The sequence below is a fragment of the Kryptolebias marmoratus genome, linkage group LG3 (assembly GCF_001649575.2).
Source record: "Kryptolebias marmoratus isolate JLee-2015 linkage group LG3, ASM164957v2, whole genome shotgun sequence".
Lineage (NCBI taxonomy): Eukaryota > Metazoa > Chordata > Actinopteri > Cyprinodontiformes > Rivulidae > Kryptolebias > Kryptolebias marmoratus.
In genome coordinates, this window is record NC_051432.1 from 2,358,495 (window position 1) to 2,374,403 (window position 15,909).

A 15,909-nucleotide genomic window follows, 5' to 3' on the forward strand; every position below is an offset into this window, starting at 1 on the left:
ATTTTCAGCTTCTTTCAACTAATTTCAGATTTTTAAACAAATTTCTGCTTCTTTCAGCTTTTGTTCTTCTACCTTATGCAAATCTTCTACAAATCAGCTTCTGTTCCACTTTTTGCATCTTCATTAAACTTCAGCTGTTCAGCATATCTTCATCCGCTTTCAGCAAAATCATTCAGCAAAAAAAGCATTCACACTGCATTTTCGCAGGAAATGCAACTTATCTATTTGCAGTTTGACTTTCAGGTCAGCATTTAGTGAAAGTGAACAGGTCTTTGTTTGTGGAGCAGTTCTGAATGTGCGTGAGCAGACACATACCGCTGAGAGTTTTGGATAAAAAAAAAGGTTGAAGCTTTGATAGAGAACAAAAACCTGGGAGAGTAATCAAGAAGGGGGGCTGCCTACGTGATCGTCAATAACAGACTGAACGAGCCAAAGAAACTGGTAGCTTTTTTTAAAAAATATGTCACATTTCATTAGCTAGATGTGTATTATGTGCTAAAAATAATACATGTCAAGCTATAATACATGTCTTTTGTCAATTTTCTTTTTAAACTTTTTCTGTAATGATGTCTTCCACTATCGCTCCTCTGTCTTGCGGTGTGCCGCAGGGCCTCCTTTTCTCTCTTTATATGCTGCCGCTTGGATCAGGTATAGCCCGACACCACTTTTCTTTTCACTGTCATGCGTACGACTTACAGATTTATTTGGCCATGAAGCCCAAAAGTAGCAACGTTCAGACATCTTCCATTAACTGTATAGGCGACATTAAGCAGTGGCTTCCCGTTTCCAGTATTTTCCTGTTTTCAAATGAAGACTGAGTGGATCTTTTTCTGTGATGTTGCTCCTTGTAACTCTGATGCTCTGACATCCAAGTTCAGACCCACAGTTAGTAACTCGGGGACTTGAAGTCTGATAATCATATAGCTTCTGTAGTCAAAGCCAGTCTTTCAACCAAGGTTAAACCGTCTTTAAATCATCCTGACCTGGAAAAGGCCATTCATGCTTTTATGAGCTCAATGCTGCAATGCTTTGTATGTTGGAATCTCTCAATCTTCCAATCAGACGCCTTCAGCTTGTACAAAACGCTGTGGCCCGACTCTTAACAGACACTCACAGGCGTGAGCACATCACCCCTATTTCATTTCCTTTCTGCTGGCTTCCACTCTGTTTTAGAACTGATTTAAAACTTGTATCGTTCACTTTTAAAGTGCTTAACAGTCTCCCCCCCCCCCCTTATTTAGCTGATGTAGTAGCTTTCCATGAGTATGAGAGGACCTTAAGATCAACTAATACATGTTTACTGTTTGTTTTTAAGTCTAAACACAAAGGTTGGGTTGACCGGGCCTTTACAGACTGTGGAACCAACTACATCAGGACTTGTGCTCTATCACTGATTTGACCCTTTTTAAATCTAATCTTAAAACATTTGTATTAATTCACTTTGTGCGCTGTTTGGCTGTTGTAAAGGGCTCCATAAACGAATGTTGACTGACTGATTGATTGATAAATAACTTCAATATTTAAAAATGTACTAAACTTACCAATAAAGACAGGAGGTTGCTGTGTTTTGGTCTGGCCACCTAACAGACACACACGGTGCTTTTGGACCACAGGGGATCACGTCACCCTTTTTTTTTTTTGTTCAGTGTACATTCATAGTTCTTACAGCTAAGTTTATCAGCTCTTTTTTGCTTTAGAGTAAACACTTTCTTGGCCGAGTAAAGACTCCTGAGTGACCTAAGTGGATGTTGTTGGTCCAAACCTAATAGTAGGTTGACTGGCAGAGCAAGTTTCCAGTGGCCACACTATTAAACCTGCTTTTGTGCTGCTGAAGTAGAAGCTTTTTCACCATCTCTGTTGTCTGCTATGGCATGCTCCTCTCTGAACGTGTGCAGCACTATGCGCAGTGATCTGCCACATGAGTCTTAGCTTCTGTACAACTTCTTCTGACTGTTTGTAGTGCACTTTTAAACTCTGGTTTAAAATAAAAAAACAAACAAAAACAAAACAGAGGGTCAACTACAGAGTCCTCTATTGGCTGTTGATGAAAGTCATTAACTCAGGTATTCAGGTATGTGGCCATGCTGAACACCCACCGAGTGTTGAACCATCACATTGTTTCCCTGATGGTGGGAAAGCAAACACACTCCATAGTGGAACTAACAGTTCTCATAACTGTTTAGTCAAAAAGTTTCTACTGTCTTCATGCTTTTTTTTTCTAGGTGACATGACCTTTGCCTCCCTTGGTACTGTGAGACCCTTGGATTTGTTCATGACAGGACATGTTGTTTAATTCGAACACAGAACAAGTTATAGGGCCTTTACTTTCCATCCACACTTCTTCTTTCAGCTGCTTCCAATAGGTTTGGCTACAGCAGATCATCTGCCTCCAACTCACCCTATCCTAGCAACCTCTACTGTCGCACCGACCCTCCCCAGCTCCTCCTTCACCAAATCCACGAACTTCCTCTGTGCTCATTTCAACTTCCTTTGTTACATATTTCCTTCTCTTACCGCCACACTCCTGTCATTCTCTTTCTCTTTCCCTCCCTAACCCATTGTTCCTCTTCTATTGTTTTTAGTCAATAGTAGCACAGTTTCCACCGTGGCGACAGACAGTACCTGAGGCAGTCGTTGTCAACTCGGGGCCCCAAGCGTTCAGATGCGGAAATCTTTATCTGCATGTTGGGTTTGGCAAAAGCTTTGCGGCCTTCCTGGTGCTATCCCTCCCCCAGTTATCAATTTATCTTAATGTGGTGCTAAGAACCTGTTCCATACACTAATGACTTCTAAAATAGACTATTGCAATTCTTTATTTTCAAGAGCTCCTCTGTTGTGGTTTAACTCACACCACAACAAAAAAAAAAGAGAAAAGAAAAGATTGCGAAATGTTCAAGATTCAGCCAATCTCCAGAAGTTCACTCATGCAAGATATACTTACACAAACTTTATCATTGGAATAATATCACCATTCAGACATTAAATTTAATTTGTAGGATGCTATAATGAATTAATAAAGCAGCAAGAATACCATTCAGCTCCTACATAAGTGAATGGAAAGATATTAGCAAATCTGAGCGCGAATCAGTATGAATAAAAGTTAATCATGAGTACTTGGAAGAAAAAATGACAAAAGAGAAAATTGGAAACCAGGAACGAGTAAAATTAGAAACACGTGTTCAAAGTCAGCGTGTGCAGTGATTTAAAAAAAAAAAGAAGGGTTTGTTGCCATGGGTACCTGAGCGTGGCATGGAGCCTCCACGACTACAGAAAGGAGGAGCCTGAAAGGCGTAGACGACGTCGCTGTCAGAGATGGAGGTCAAGTCATCGTCGTCGAAGAAGGAACGCTGGAAACCAGTGGAGTACAGCTCGGTCAGGACGATCTAAAACCAGAGTGGAAGAGAAGATGAACGATAGTTTCTTTAAACTGAAATTCTTCCCACGTCACAGTTCTTACACAGCAGGGGTTTTAACTTTCAGCAAACCAACATCTCCCGCAAGAATTTACCTAAGTGGAAAAAAACCTAAATTGACTTAAACTAATATATATTTATTTGTGCAAAGATAAAAGCTGCGATAACTGTGTTCTACTTTTTACTTATGGTTTCTTTTCCTTTGAAAAACTGATGAAAATCAAGAATAAGAGAGAGACGGTGTTGTTACCCCAAAGAGAAAAACATTTGACCGTCACAATGAGAGCTTTTTGCTCTTAAAATGGGCCAAATACAATACAGGGATTTGAACTATTGCTTTAAATACACTAAAGGTTTTCAGTGCAATTTCCTTTTTAAAATTCCACACGGTTCAAGACAAAAAAAAAACAAAAATAAAACTGACTTTTCACTCAGTTTGTTGGCAATTTTGGTGGGCAGTTACAGACAGCATTTATAGGGGCTTCACAGGACAGACATCAGGTTCTGGTGCAGGCACAGAGCATTTTTTGGTTTGTTTTAGCTAACTGCCACAACAGAAAAAGAGTAGATGAAGATACTACCTATAAAGCACTTTACACCAAACCAAAGTAAGATTAACTAGTTCAGATGACAGGCAGGAGCTTGGAAACGTGCCCGTTTGTTTCAAATCAGAACGTCAATGTCAATGTCAAATTTATTTATATAGCACTTTAAAAACAGGTATAAAACTGCACCAAAGTGCTGTACAAGAACGACAACACAAATAATAAAACTAAGCACAAAACAATACATCAATTGAATGCCAAAGAGTAAAAATGAGTTTTAGGAAGCGATTTAAAATGATCCAGGCTGTGGGCAGATCTAATCTGGAAAGGTAAGTTATTCCATAAAACAGGAGCAGCAACTGAAAAAGCTCGATCTCCTTTCCTCTTAAGTCGAGTCCAAGGAACTGTCAGTAATAACTGATTATTTGATCGTAAAGTTCTGGACACAGACCGGAATTTTAAAAGGTCCTGAAGATAAGGGGGGGCTAACCCATTTAAAACTACAGAAGCATGAAGTAAGAGTGAATGGTAGGTATATGGAAAGCCAAAGTGGACATAATTCACACCCTCTGCTTTCTAATAACCGCTGTTAAATACATCAGCATGCGTTTAACACATAAACTAACTGAACAGCCAAACTAAAACAAACACCCATTTTTTTGTCCTGTTTTCGAAACAGAATAAAGATATCATTCAGTTTGTGAGGTTTTCAGTTTCTGCTTGGAAAGTTATTGTCCGTTTTAAATAAGTAACCATGTCAACTATAATGTGTGTGTGTGTGTGTTTGTGTGTGTGTTCACTGTGTACCTGGTTAGGGGAGATGTTGCCCTCTGCTGCTACCATAGCTCTAAGACAGGATATTGAACCAAACAGAGGTACAGCGAGCCCCACCCGCAGATACCTCTGACCCTTTGTACTGAACACCAACGTCACACACATCGCCCTGTGGGACAGAATACAAGAGAGGAGAGATTAGGCAGATAGCTGGAGTGTGGGAGTGTGTGTTTGGCGGGGGTAGCAATACAGGGAGAGGAAGACAAACGACAAGACACAGCAAATTGTTTATCTATTCTGATTGTCCGTGTTTTCATTACTGAACATCTTAAAGTAAGCCTGCCATACTGAGCCAAATACATATTTGTATGCAGTCTCACACAAACACACACACACGGGAATCACATAAAAATTGTCTCGACAAGCAGATACGCAGCAACCAGGAAGTGTCACAAACCCAAACAGAGATTAATGCATGTGTGAAGAATTCAGGGAATCCAGTGGGAACAAAACTCCTGTTTGTCCAGTCGGTGCTCAAGCAGAGTTCAGCTCCTAAACACGTAATAAACCATTTCTATTTGTTGTTTTTAATAGGTTATACTCATGTGAGAATTAGACTGTGTAAGCAACGTTTGGTTTATTGGATGAAGTATTTGGATTATTGTTTGAGGTCGAAAGAATTAGGGGTCTCCTTTAAACAGGTTCGGATTTATAGTGCTGTGACAACAATTACAGCATTTCCCAATTCAAAGACACCAGAATATATAAAGATGAACAACATCACTTATTACACTGTTGGTATTTACCAAAAACTAGGACAAAATGCTAAAGAGGTGTGAAAAACTAAGTCCACCCCATAATTTCGTAGCTTGTAGAACAAGCTTCAGCAGCAACGACTGGAACTGGCTTCTGTTTGGCCTCATCACTCCTGCATGTCTTTGTGGAGGAATTTTACCTCACACTTCTTTAGTAAGTCGCTTTGCTAAGATCTCCAAATGTTTCTTTATATTCAGCTTTCATCATAACATTTAAAAAGGATTAAGTCCTATGAGCCAATTGGGCCAAACTTTTAGCTGCCACATAATACTTTTATAAAACAAAGTGTTTTCGATCAATTAAAGTCACCCAAGTACCCAAGAATTGAACAAAGACATCTGAATCCACTGTAAAATATGGAATGTCGTGAATTGGTCATTCTGTGGATGTAATCTATAACTCCAATTTTGACAACGTTGGGTCATTGTGTAAAATGTAAATAAAAACAGAATGCAATGATTTGCAAATCTCATAAATCATAAACATAGCAGGGCTGGGCAGTATATTGGGTTTTTTAAAAATGTCAGTATATTTTCATACAGGATATATCGTTTATATCGATATTGGCTATGTCCCGTAATTATGCTTGTAGATTTGTTTTTTTTTATACCAGTGACCTAGCTAAAATCACTTTGTGAGAGAAGTATTGCCAGAAAAGTACACTGAAGTTAGAGAGTCTTTCAACCGGCTTGCCATATTAAACATTGGGATTTGAAAAATGCCTGCTCCAGACCACCTCCTTTCCCCCAAACTACACTGGAGAACATATAACTAAAGTCCTGCACAGGACGCCCTCACAAGATGGAAGCCTAAGTAGATGGGACTGGTTGCTTTGACTACTGACAGCAGTGCTGATGTCGTAAAGGCGGTGCAACTGAATGGCTAAGGGTGCAGTGCTAGCAAAGGCTACTGTTAAGCAATAGAAAAATATTGACATATATTATATATTGACTGTGGCAACAAAAGAAATGATATAAAACGAGCATTTTAGAGAGGCTGAGTCTTTCAGAAGTAAAGATGGGCAGAGGTTCACCAGTCCACAAAAAACTGTAAAGATAATTTCAGAATAATGCTCCTCAATGGAAAATTGGGACGATGCTGAATTTCAAATCATTGACTGTTCATGGAATCATCAAAAAGTTTAAAGACTCTGGAGAAATCTCTGAGTTGAAAGGACAAAAAACTGACAGTCAGTAATGGGTGCCTGTGATCTTTGGGCCCTCAGCAGCACTGGATTCAAAACAAGGCTGGTTCTGTTCTGGACATCACTGCGCGGACTCAGGAACTCTTCCACAAATCATTGTCTGTGAACACTTGGTTCTGTCAGACAATTCTGTTCACTGAGCCATCAATAAAGTCAGGTTAAAACTCAGATGTGAAATGTTGCTGTCTTTTCTGGACCGAAGCTCATTTAAAATGAACTGAGGCGAAGGGGAAAACTGTGTTGTGGTCAGGTAAACCAAAATTTACAATTCTTTTTTGGAAACCACAGACATCACATGCCCCATGTAAACAAGAAGAGGGACCATCTGGCCTGTTATCCGCACACAGTTCAAAAACCTGCCTCTCTGATGGTATGGGATGGTATAAGGAAGCTTACACATCCTACATCTGCTACCTAAACCAACAAAAAAACATTGCAAAAGATTTGTTTAAAGACACGTTTAACATTTTATTACCACTATTATAGGCGTATTGCAATTTTTCTGTATTATTTACAGTGACAAAGATATTTTATTTTATCTAGAAAGGCACCATCAATGCAGAAAGGTATACACAGATTTTAGAACAACATCTGCTTCAATCCAGATGACGTATTTTTTAAGGAAGGCCTTGCTTATTTCAGCAAGATATTACTAAACCACAGACTGCATCCAGTCCAACAGCAGGGCTTCATAGTGGAAGAGTCCGAGTGCTGAACTGACCTGCCTGCAGTCCAGACCTCTCACCAATTGAAAACATTTGGTGTACTATGAAACAAAGACCCAGAAAAGACGAGTCGGGACTGTTGAACAGTCCCAACAATGAGAGAACTCTCCCCTCCAAAAAAAAAACCTCCAGCAGCTGCTCTGCTCAGTTCCTAGACAAGAATTTGTTTCTCGTCACCCCTGAATGTTCAAGAGCAGAGAATGGCTCCGCCCTTAAAGTGCCTGACATAGGCAGCACCTGGGAGAAAGGTTCTTCTTCTTCTTCTAATTTCTACCGAAGCTGCAACGGTTTCACGCAACAGTTCAGCGTTTCATCTTAATATGAGTTAAATAAACAACGACAGTTTCAAATCTCAGGTCTTCTGTCACCTGCCACTGAAAGCGCAAGGGTGAGCATGTTTTTGCCCGTGTCTGTGTGTGAGCGCTCGTTTGTTTGTTGCATTAGCAAAACATCTCAAACCACTGATCAATCTTTTCATGACTACCTTGATGCCGTTGTTTACTTTCCCTTTTTAAAGTAATACCATGTTTTGTCTGTAATCTTTAAGAATGAGAAACTTGATTAAATCTAGAAGAAAGTAATCAGTGGATGTTCATCTAAAGCTGTTTAACTTTGCGAATCAACTCAACTCAAGATGGCTGCCACTGTCAACTGACCTGGGAGAAAGAAAAGTGGCTAAAACTCGTTCAGTTTTACAGGTACGGAGCTAAAAAATTGGCGTGGCAGTAGCTGAGAGTCACCCTTGCGCACAACGCATCGCACAACCTATTCGCTTTGGAGTCAACCATGTTTGTCTGTCAGCAAAATATCTCATCAAATCTCATGTCCCAGTAGATTTTAATGAAACTTTCAGGAAGGAATCACTGGATGTACGACTGGAGCTGATTAACTTTTGGAGTCAACCCAAGTCAAGATGGCTGCCACGAGTAATTCAGCTTGGCCAACACAAAAACGACTACAAGTCAGTGAATTTTAGAGATACTGAGCTGGAGTTGGATGTGGTTGTAGCTGGGAGTCATTCACATCACATACTCCAACTGCTAATAGATCACATATGATCTCACAATATCATGATTTGGACATTATGTTCTTTTCAAGGTTCGACTAAATTGGTTATATCCAATCATTTCTCCACGTGAGACGATGTTAGTATCAAACCTAGTCACAAAAGGCAGCAAGCAATATGTGCTCCAAGGAATTCTAGGCCTTTAATTTAAAACTGTCTTAGGTAGTTGGATGGTATATTTTATGCCCTGATGCATGAGAGCCTTAAACTGTAGGAGAATGCTTAGATTCTTTCTAGAACTGTAACCAGACTGGAGACGCGGAACGGAACCAGCAGAAGGGCGCTGGTCTGTGAAGAAGCCGCTGTCTGCTGAGATCCGTCTGCCTGAACAGCAATCTGAGCGTCTCCTTTCAAACCAACGAACAAAAGGGACGAGAAGGATCTGGCGGACAGATTTGAAAACTGACGGCGGGACAGCAGGAAGATATAATAAATAGACGGTTCGTGAACGAGGACAGTTTGATCGGCAGACGGAAGAACGGAAAAGAGCGGCTTGGGGGCGGAAAATATAAATAAATATAAATCAGGAAGTACTGAGGAAAACGAGCCAGACTTTGGCATTTCACTTGAAATGGAGACAACGCCGTCGCAGCCACCTCCACTTCCTGTTTCCCGCCATGCATTATTCAGGTGAGCAACGTGTTAGCAGCTGGGAGGCTGCCAGCGCAGACAGCAGAGGATCTGAGCAGCTGTTTTATTTACGACGCTCCGAGATGAGACCCCAGCGTGGAATGAAACGCGAGGAGGAACGTGGAAACACACATCAGAGAAACGGTGAACAGATTTGTCATCCCACGAGTCCGAGTTTTTGTATCCTCCCACCCTGCTGGTTCAGAGCCTGACAGATATCAGATATGTTTAGTCATAAACATCCACAAACATCCAGACTCTTCAGCTGTAAAACTCAAAACAAAAACAAATAAATCAAATGGGACTTTTCCTTTTAAAACTTCACATTCACCTATTGGAGTCAACTCTGTTAGCAAACTAGCTCGTGTCGTTGGACAAAACCGTCATCGTGCATCTACAACTGATTAAAGCTTGGAGTCAAGCCAATTCAAGATGGCCGCCACATTCAACCGACTTACAAAACACAAAAATTCCTGCAACTCAGCCAATTTTACAGATATTGAGCTAAAATTGGGCGTGGTAGTAGCTAAGAGTCACCCCCAAAACATACTCTGAGAACCACACATTGTGCAAAATCATTACCTTTTTTTTTGACGATTGTCATCCCGCTCTTATTGTCTGTTAGCAAAATATCTGCTGAACCACTGGACTGATTCTATTGAAACTCTCGCAAAAGAAACTTTTGTTGAACATCTACAAGTCATTACATTTTGGAGTCACCCCAAGTCAAGACGGTCGCCACAGCTAGGCTACTTTTGCCGACACAAAAATGGCTATGGCGTGCTTAAAACCACAGAAGACGAGCTAAGTGTTTATGTGTAGCTGAGAGTTACGCTCAACACACACTCTGAGAATAAACACATCCTGCTGGTTGTGGCGGCCATCTGGAATTAAAAACTGTCACGAGAGGCAGCAGGCGATGGATGAGCGTTTAGGTTTTTAATTTATAACTATGTGCTTTTATTTGTGTAAAACCATGTGAGAATAACTGTTTTTATTACAAAGGATGATACATTTATATCCAACGTGGGGGGACCATCCTTAATTGCCGGCACATTGTGCTGCTGTGTTACTACATCAGCCCAGGAGGGACAATTTAAACACCAGCTCCTGACTGCGGTTTTTTTCACAGTAGCGTGTATTTGGATTATATTCCGCTGGTTGCAACACCTGTGGGTAAATGTTGACTAAGTATTCTTTTGTTGTTTGTATGGTTTCTTTGTTTTGTTGTAGAAATCCTGAACTCACGTCAGCTTCCTGTTCCATTTCTATTCAACTTCTTGGTGCAGAATCAGAATTTGATGCAAGTGTGGAAAAAGGGAGAGAGGCCACATCCTGTGTCGCCCGCCACTGTGCAAACAGGCTTTGGTAAAAAAAAAAAATAAAAAAAAAAATGTTTGACAAGCGATGAGTTAAATCACTTTGAATATTTAACCATGGTGACCTATCATTGTACGTTTGGTACCCACTCCTAGGAAGTACAAGTTCAGTACATATTAGACATGAAATTGCTTTTTATATTTCTCCAAAACAGATTCAACTGCGAAAGGTTTTGAAGGTTGATAGAAAATATTTCTGTGTTTTCTCCACTATGCTGCAATTATGTACAGCACCCACTTCTTGATGCCACACTGGCAGCAAAACCTTGCTGCCTCTCGGGTGGAGGGGGTTATCAGGCATTCAGCTGGGATACTGCTGCAGCAGGACAGTGGAATGAGGCCAGTGTGTGTGTGTGGAGTCCAAACTGAACCTGAATGAATTCCCCCCTCTGTGCTGGATTAAATTAAAGGGATGGGCCGCACACAGCCGGGGAAGTCGAGCTGCATCGGGGAGTCTGGAGGTAACCCGGTGGGAGTCGCACGGGCAGGGTGCAGAGCAGGGGTGTCTGCGTGCTTGGAGATAAGGAGATTCTTTGGATGTGACGGAAATTAACGAAACATTGGTGTTTCTATTTACTTGTTGCTTTTTTTTTTAGTTCTCTATTGTACGACTGGGCCTGCGGGTGGAAAGAGGAAAGACGGTAAAGCGAGAGCAAACCTCCATAACCACAGCTTCTGGAGCCCGTCCAGCTCACGATAAAGATTCACATGATCCTTTGCTAGTTTATTGTGATGTATGCTTCTTGGTAAAAGCAGGACTTTTTTCCTCCTAAAATAATGAAAATGATAAAACTGTCGAAGCATGGAGGTCCGACAGGTAGAGTATGTCGACCCTGCTGACTGAATGGTTCAGTGAGATCCTCAGATTGGCTCTGCTGGGGCCCTGCTTGTGCCGAGAAGGTGATAGAATTTGACTTTCTGGAGGAATTCTAAGCAGTAACAAAGTTTCTGGCACAACCCCGAGGTCCCGGCTGCCACCACCCCATCTATAGCTCTCCTGTGTGAGGCGTCGCCTGGGTAAGTCGTCTTCCTGTCCCCATCAAACAACGGATTGCCCTTTTTTGATACAGAATGCCCCACTACCTGAATCAGGCTCTAGTCCAGGCCCTGCGTGTCCCTGACTGACCCCATCTTTGCCGCTTGGGGGCAAATCCCAAAGTCCTGTTCTGAGGGCTCAACAAAGATGAGCCAGAAGGTTGAACATTTAAAAAACGTCTGTGATTCTTTTTTTTTATATATATACAAAATCAAGCAATTGAAAAAAAAAACATCTTCCATAATCCTTGCCAGGGGTTGTACCACAGAGATGTCAATCAGTGACTTTTTTTTCTCTTCGAAGGAATGAGGATGAGAATGACTCAAACTAGTCAGTCATTGGTTGGGTTTGTTTGGTGATTTGATGCCTGTTCTGCTTTGCTGCCTCAGTTGAAAATAAAAAAAATAATTAAAAAAAGCAGTTGACTCTTTAGATCTGCTGTGTATGTATGCAGCTCTCGCCTGTGTCTATTTTTGTTAAAATCTAAACACCATCCCTAACCCCCCCCCTACATCTGCACCTCTGCACACGTCAAAGTCGTAGCGTCTTACAGCAGCACCTTGCTGACACGCAGCTTCTGCCGCAGTTAAAAATGGAAACCGCACTCAAAGTGTTTGGTCAGGGACTTGTGACAGGCAACATTTATCACTGGGGTATGACCACGGCCTACAGCTGGAGATGTATAAAGCCTGTTTGGGGTGGTGTTGGAGTGGTCTAATTTGTAGGTCAGTTTGAACAGTTTTTGTTCAGGATCAAATATTTTTAGAACTTCGTACGTTAAAGGCAACTAAAGAACAAGTTTCGATTTTAAACAGAGGTTTTATGTTTTTATGGCCTGTGATCTTCTTAGCACCTTCTCTATAAACCTAACATAAAGATGGAAATACGAAGAACCTCTGAAAACAAATTCAACTCATTCAAATGGGCATTTTGTATGTGGAACAAAACTTCCCCTATAAAAACATGTAAAAGATTCCGTGTTTGCTTAGATTCAGAGGTTTCGTTGTAAGAGAGCGCAGCTGAAATCTCTTCACGCATTCCTAACAGATTGAATCTGAACAAAGTGTGACGCAAACCAAGAAAACCTGAAATAAAACTTAACAACTTCACTTCAGTTCCAGGACCGTGTCGCTACGCTGAAAAACAGCAAACATGTTTGTGCTTGTGATAAACGACCGGTTTTACGAGCCGTTTTCTGTTTTTTACGCCGCTTTGAAAGAAGATCTGGTTTCTGAAGTTATTTATGACATCGTCAGTCAGGTGTAAGTAAAAATTAAAGGGGTTTGATGGTGACAGTAACGAACAGACTGAGAGGACAGGATAGATTAACACAGATCTAGATGTGTGTGTGTTTGAGTGGCAGATTGAATTGTGTCCCATGCAGCACCTCATACGTCGACATGGCTATTCTTGTCTTTTGCGTTTCTACATTACCTGGTTTGTCGCAGGGGAATGGGCAGAGAGATGCATAAAAATGGATCAAAGGTGTTGCTCTGTTTAAGGCAATGAGGGCACGTCAGCGAAGACCTGAAAAGAGACAAAAAGACATCAAATTTACGTATTTTCCACTGCCAAATTCTTCCTCTTTTTCATGTCGGACCACAGTCATATCAACAGCTGTAACGGCAGAGGTTGAGTCAACTTTAAGCAAATACAGTACACAGTTTGGCAAATCAATCAAATATTGCTGCTGAACACCAAATCCTGAGATATCGCTAAAATCTCAGTGGTGGTTAAATGTCCTCATTTTCATCTGAACTCTGGTCTGAATCCTTATTAGACACTAGGATGATCAGGCAAAACAGAGAGGGAAAAGAAAAGGAGATTAAATAATTTGAAGATCCAGGAGGAGACATTTTGAGGTGAAGGAGGTAAAATTAAAAAAAAAAAAAAAAGCACGAAGATGAAAACAAATAAACCTTCAAGGTGGCAGAGGCAGTGAAGTAGGGAGAAAGTAATGCTGGCAGCAGGACAGTCGAGCTGCGAACAACAAAAAAACCAAAAACCAAAAAGACAACGTTGACAGAGATAAAAAAAATATTAATAATAAAAAAAGCACAGACAGGTCCCTTCAAGACGCTGAAGCTGACAGAAGGGCAGATGATGGGAGCAGAGGACTGACAGCAGGATAGAAACCCATCCAGTGGGCTGCCGTCGGAAAGAATATCTGTTTTCTGACAGCTCTCAAAAGCAGACGGGGACCTCTTATAGAATGGGAGGAAAGCATCATTAAAAGCCACAGAAAACCACCGGGGTCTTAAAATAAATAACATAAAAACTTCAGTGAGAAATGAACACGTGAGAAAACTTGCAGGACAAACAAACGCTGACTCTGGTTGTGTTTCTTGTCAGAAGTGTTTTCAGTCACCGAGCTCTATGAGGCTGTAATAAAACACGGACATCCTTAAAAGCCGTGTTTCGCCTGGTTCAGACGCCGGTTTGTTCGACTCGTTTGATGCCGATCTCCACGGAAACGCGAAGGTTGGAATCTTAAGAACATCCTTTTTAAACGCCTGCAGCTCTGAGGGTGCTGGCTGGACAGGGGCTTTGCTCGGGTTCTGTCCCCTGTGGATTGCACAGGGATTCACTAAAATGAAGAAAGAAAGAATTTTCTACCGCACCCTGGCAGCTGCGAGGACTGATCCGCTCGTTTTCTTTAGAGGGCAGAACAGGAAAATTATCACTTAATAATAAAAAGAGAAATAAATGCATGGTCATGTTTTTATATATAGTGACCAGGAAGGGGGGGGGTCGCCAAGACAAAGAGTAAAAACAAGAATAAATGTAATAGTTTTATGTGTTTTTAATCTGCATGTCACTCAGTCAGTTCCTGGACACGTACCTCAGGTTTCTTTTATTCTCTGTCTTCTTTATGTTTGATAAATGTAGGCACACTGTAGCTGCAAGTCCAGATAAGATCCGCTTATCACTGCGGAATATGAGGCCATCACCAGCATCTCTAAACCTTATAAACATTATGTATGCTCACTCTGCTTTAATCAAACTGTTCTAAACTAAAAAAACAAACATCTGCAGCACAAAACAGGACGTAATTCAGCTCATTTACATTCAATTCAGTACAGTGCGATAAGATTCAGTTTATACCAGTAAACTATTTAACAGCACAGAGTTTATCAAAAAGCAGTGGTCTGCAATCTGTGGCTCTGGGGCCACATGTGGCTCTTCAGGCCCCCGTCAGCGGCTCGTTGATCAAAACCGACTCGGAAATGAATTGAAATAAATTTGCAGCTACAACACGAAAAGCTCGATTTCTGTCCAGTTTTATGCAAATATGTGAAGAAAACAGAAAAAATCTTTAACCAAAGGATACAAGGAGCAAAAAACGTATCATTCAGAATGATTTTTTTTTATATTTAAAACATTTTAACACATTTGAAGCAAGCTACTGAGTGGGGAAAAAAAAAACAAAGTGCCTGTTTTGCACATATATCATAAACTGTTTTATTACAATCTACTGAAGTTAGGCATTTTACAAAAATATGACAAGTTATCATGCCAATAATTTAAAAAAAGCTTAACTTTGACAAAAACTTAATAAAAGTTTAATTAAATTAAGGTTTATGCCTATAGACCAGGAAAGTCACAATTAGATGCCCAACAAAAATCGCCTAATTACTCTAAAGGTTTATTAGACTGTATACACTTATTATTTGTTAATAATTTTTCACAATTCTACAGACAAGCTGACAGTCCAGTTTTAAACTATATGAACTGGAGTTTGGTCGCTTTCTTTTGTCCGAACATGCAAAACTGCAATAAATGTCAACAATTTAATACGGATCTTTAATTTTATCATTGTATATATAGCATTTTTGAAATACCTAATGAGTCGTGTTATCTTTCTTTAAAGTTTCAAGTAGGTTTTATTTAGCCAGAGCAGGAGCAGAAATGGCTGTTTTGGTTGTAAAGGTTGCAGACCCCTGACCTAAGGAAACCGGCAGGTAGAACTGAATCTTTCCTGCCTTTTTCTCAGAAAGCGCAGGGCGACAGTGGAGAGGAATGTCTCCCTTTTAACAGGAAGAAACTCCAGGCATAATTAGATGACGTACAGCATTTGGGATAATAAAATCTAACCAACCACATGCGCAGTTCAACATGCTGAAGCAGACACGCTTATCCAGTCCATCAGTTCATCCAGTCCTAACCCAGGTAAAATTAAGTACCAAGTTAGAAAGAGAAAATGTTTTGCTATGACAACAAAAGCAATGAGTAGCAAGGCCACCTGTCCCCTCCCAACCCATCCATCCTCTCTTTGTTCTTAATCTGTTAAATAAACGACGCACGGTAGCGCTACAGCTAA

General features: G+C 40.7%; 1 protein-coding gene across 1 annotated transcript in view; it reads right to left on the bottom strand.

Annotated features, from left to right (window-relative positions):
• The window catches only part of usp43a (ubiquitin specific peptidase 43a), a 191,987-nt gene that overhangs the window by 112,977 nt on the left and 63,101 nt on the right, over nt 1–15,909 (bottom strand). The window contains exons 4-6 of the mRNA XM_017427695.3: nt 13,023–13,115; nt 4,766–4,901; nt 3,239–3,383 (exon numbers count right to left, since the gene is read on the bottom strand). Of these exons, the coding sequence (XP_017283184.1) occupies nt 3,239–3,383; nt 4,766–4,901; nt 13,023–13,115 (374 nt within the window). The remainder of the gene's footprint in view (nt 1–3,238; nt 3,384–4,765; nt 4,902–13,022; nt 13,116–15,909) is intronic.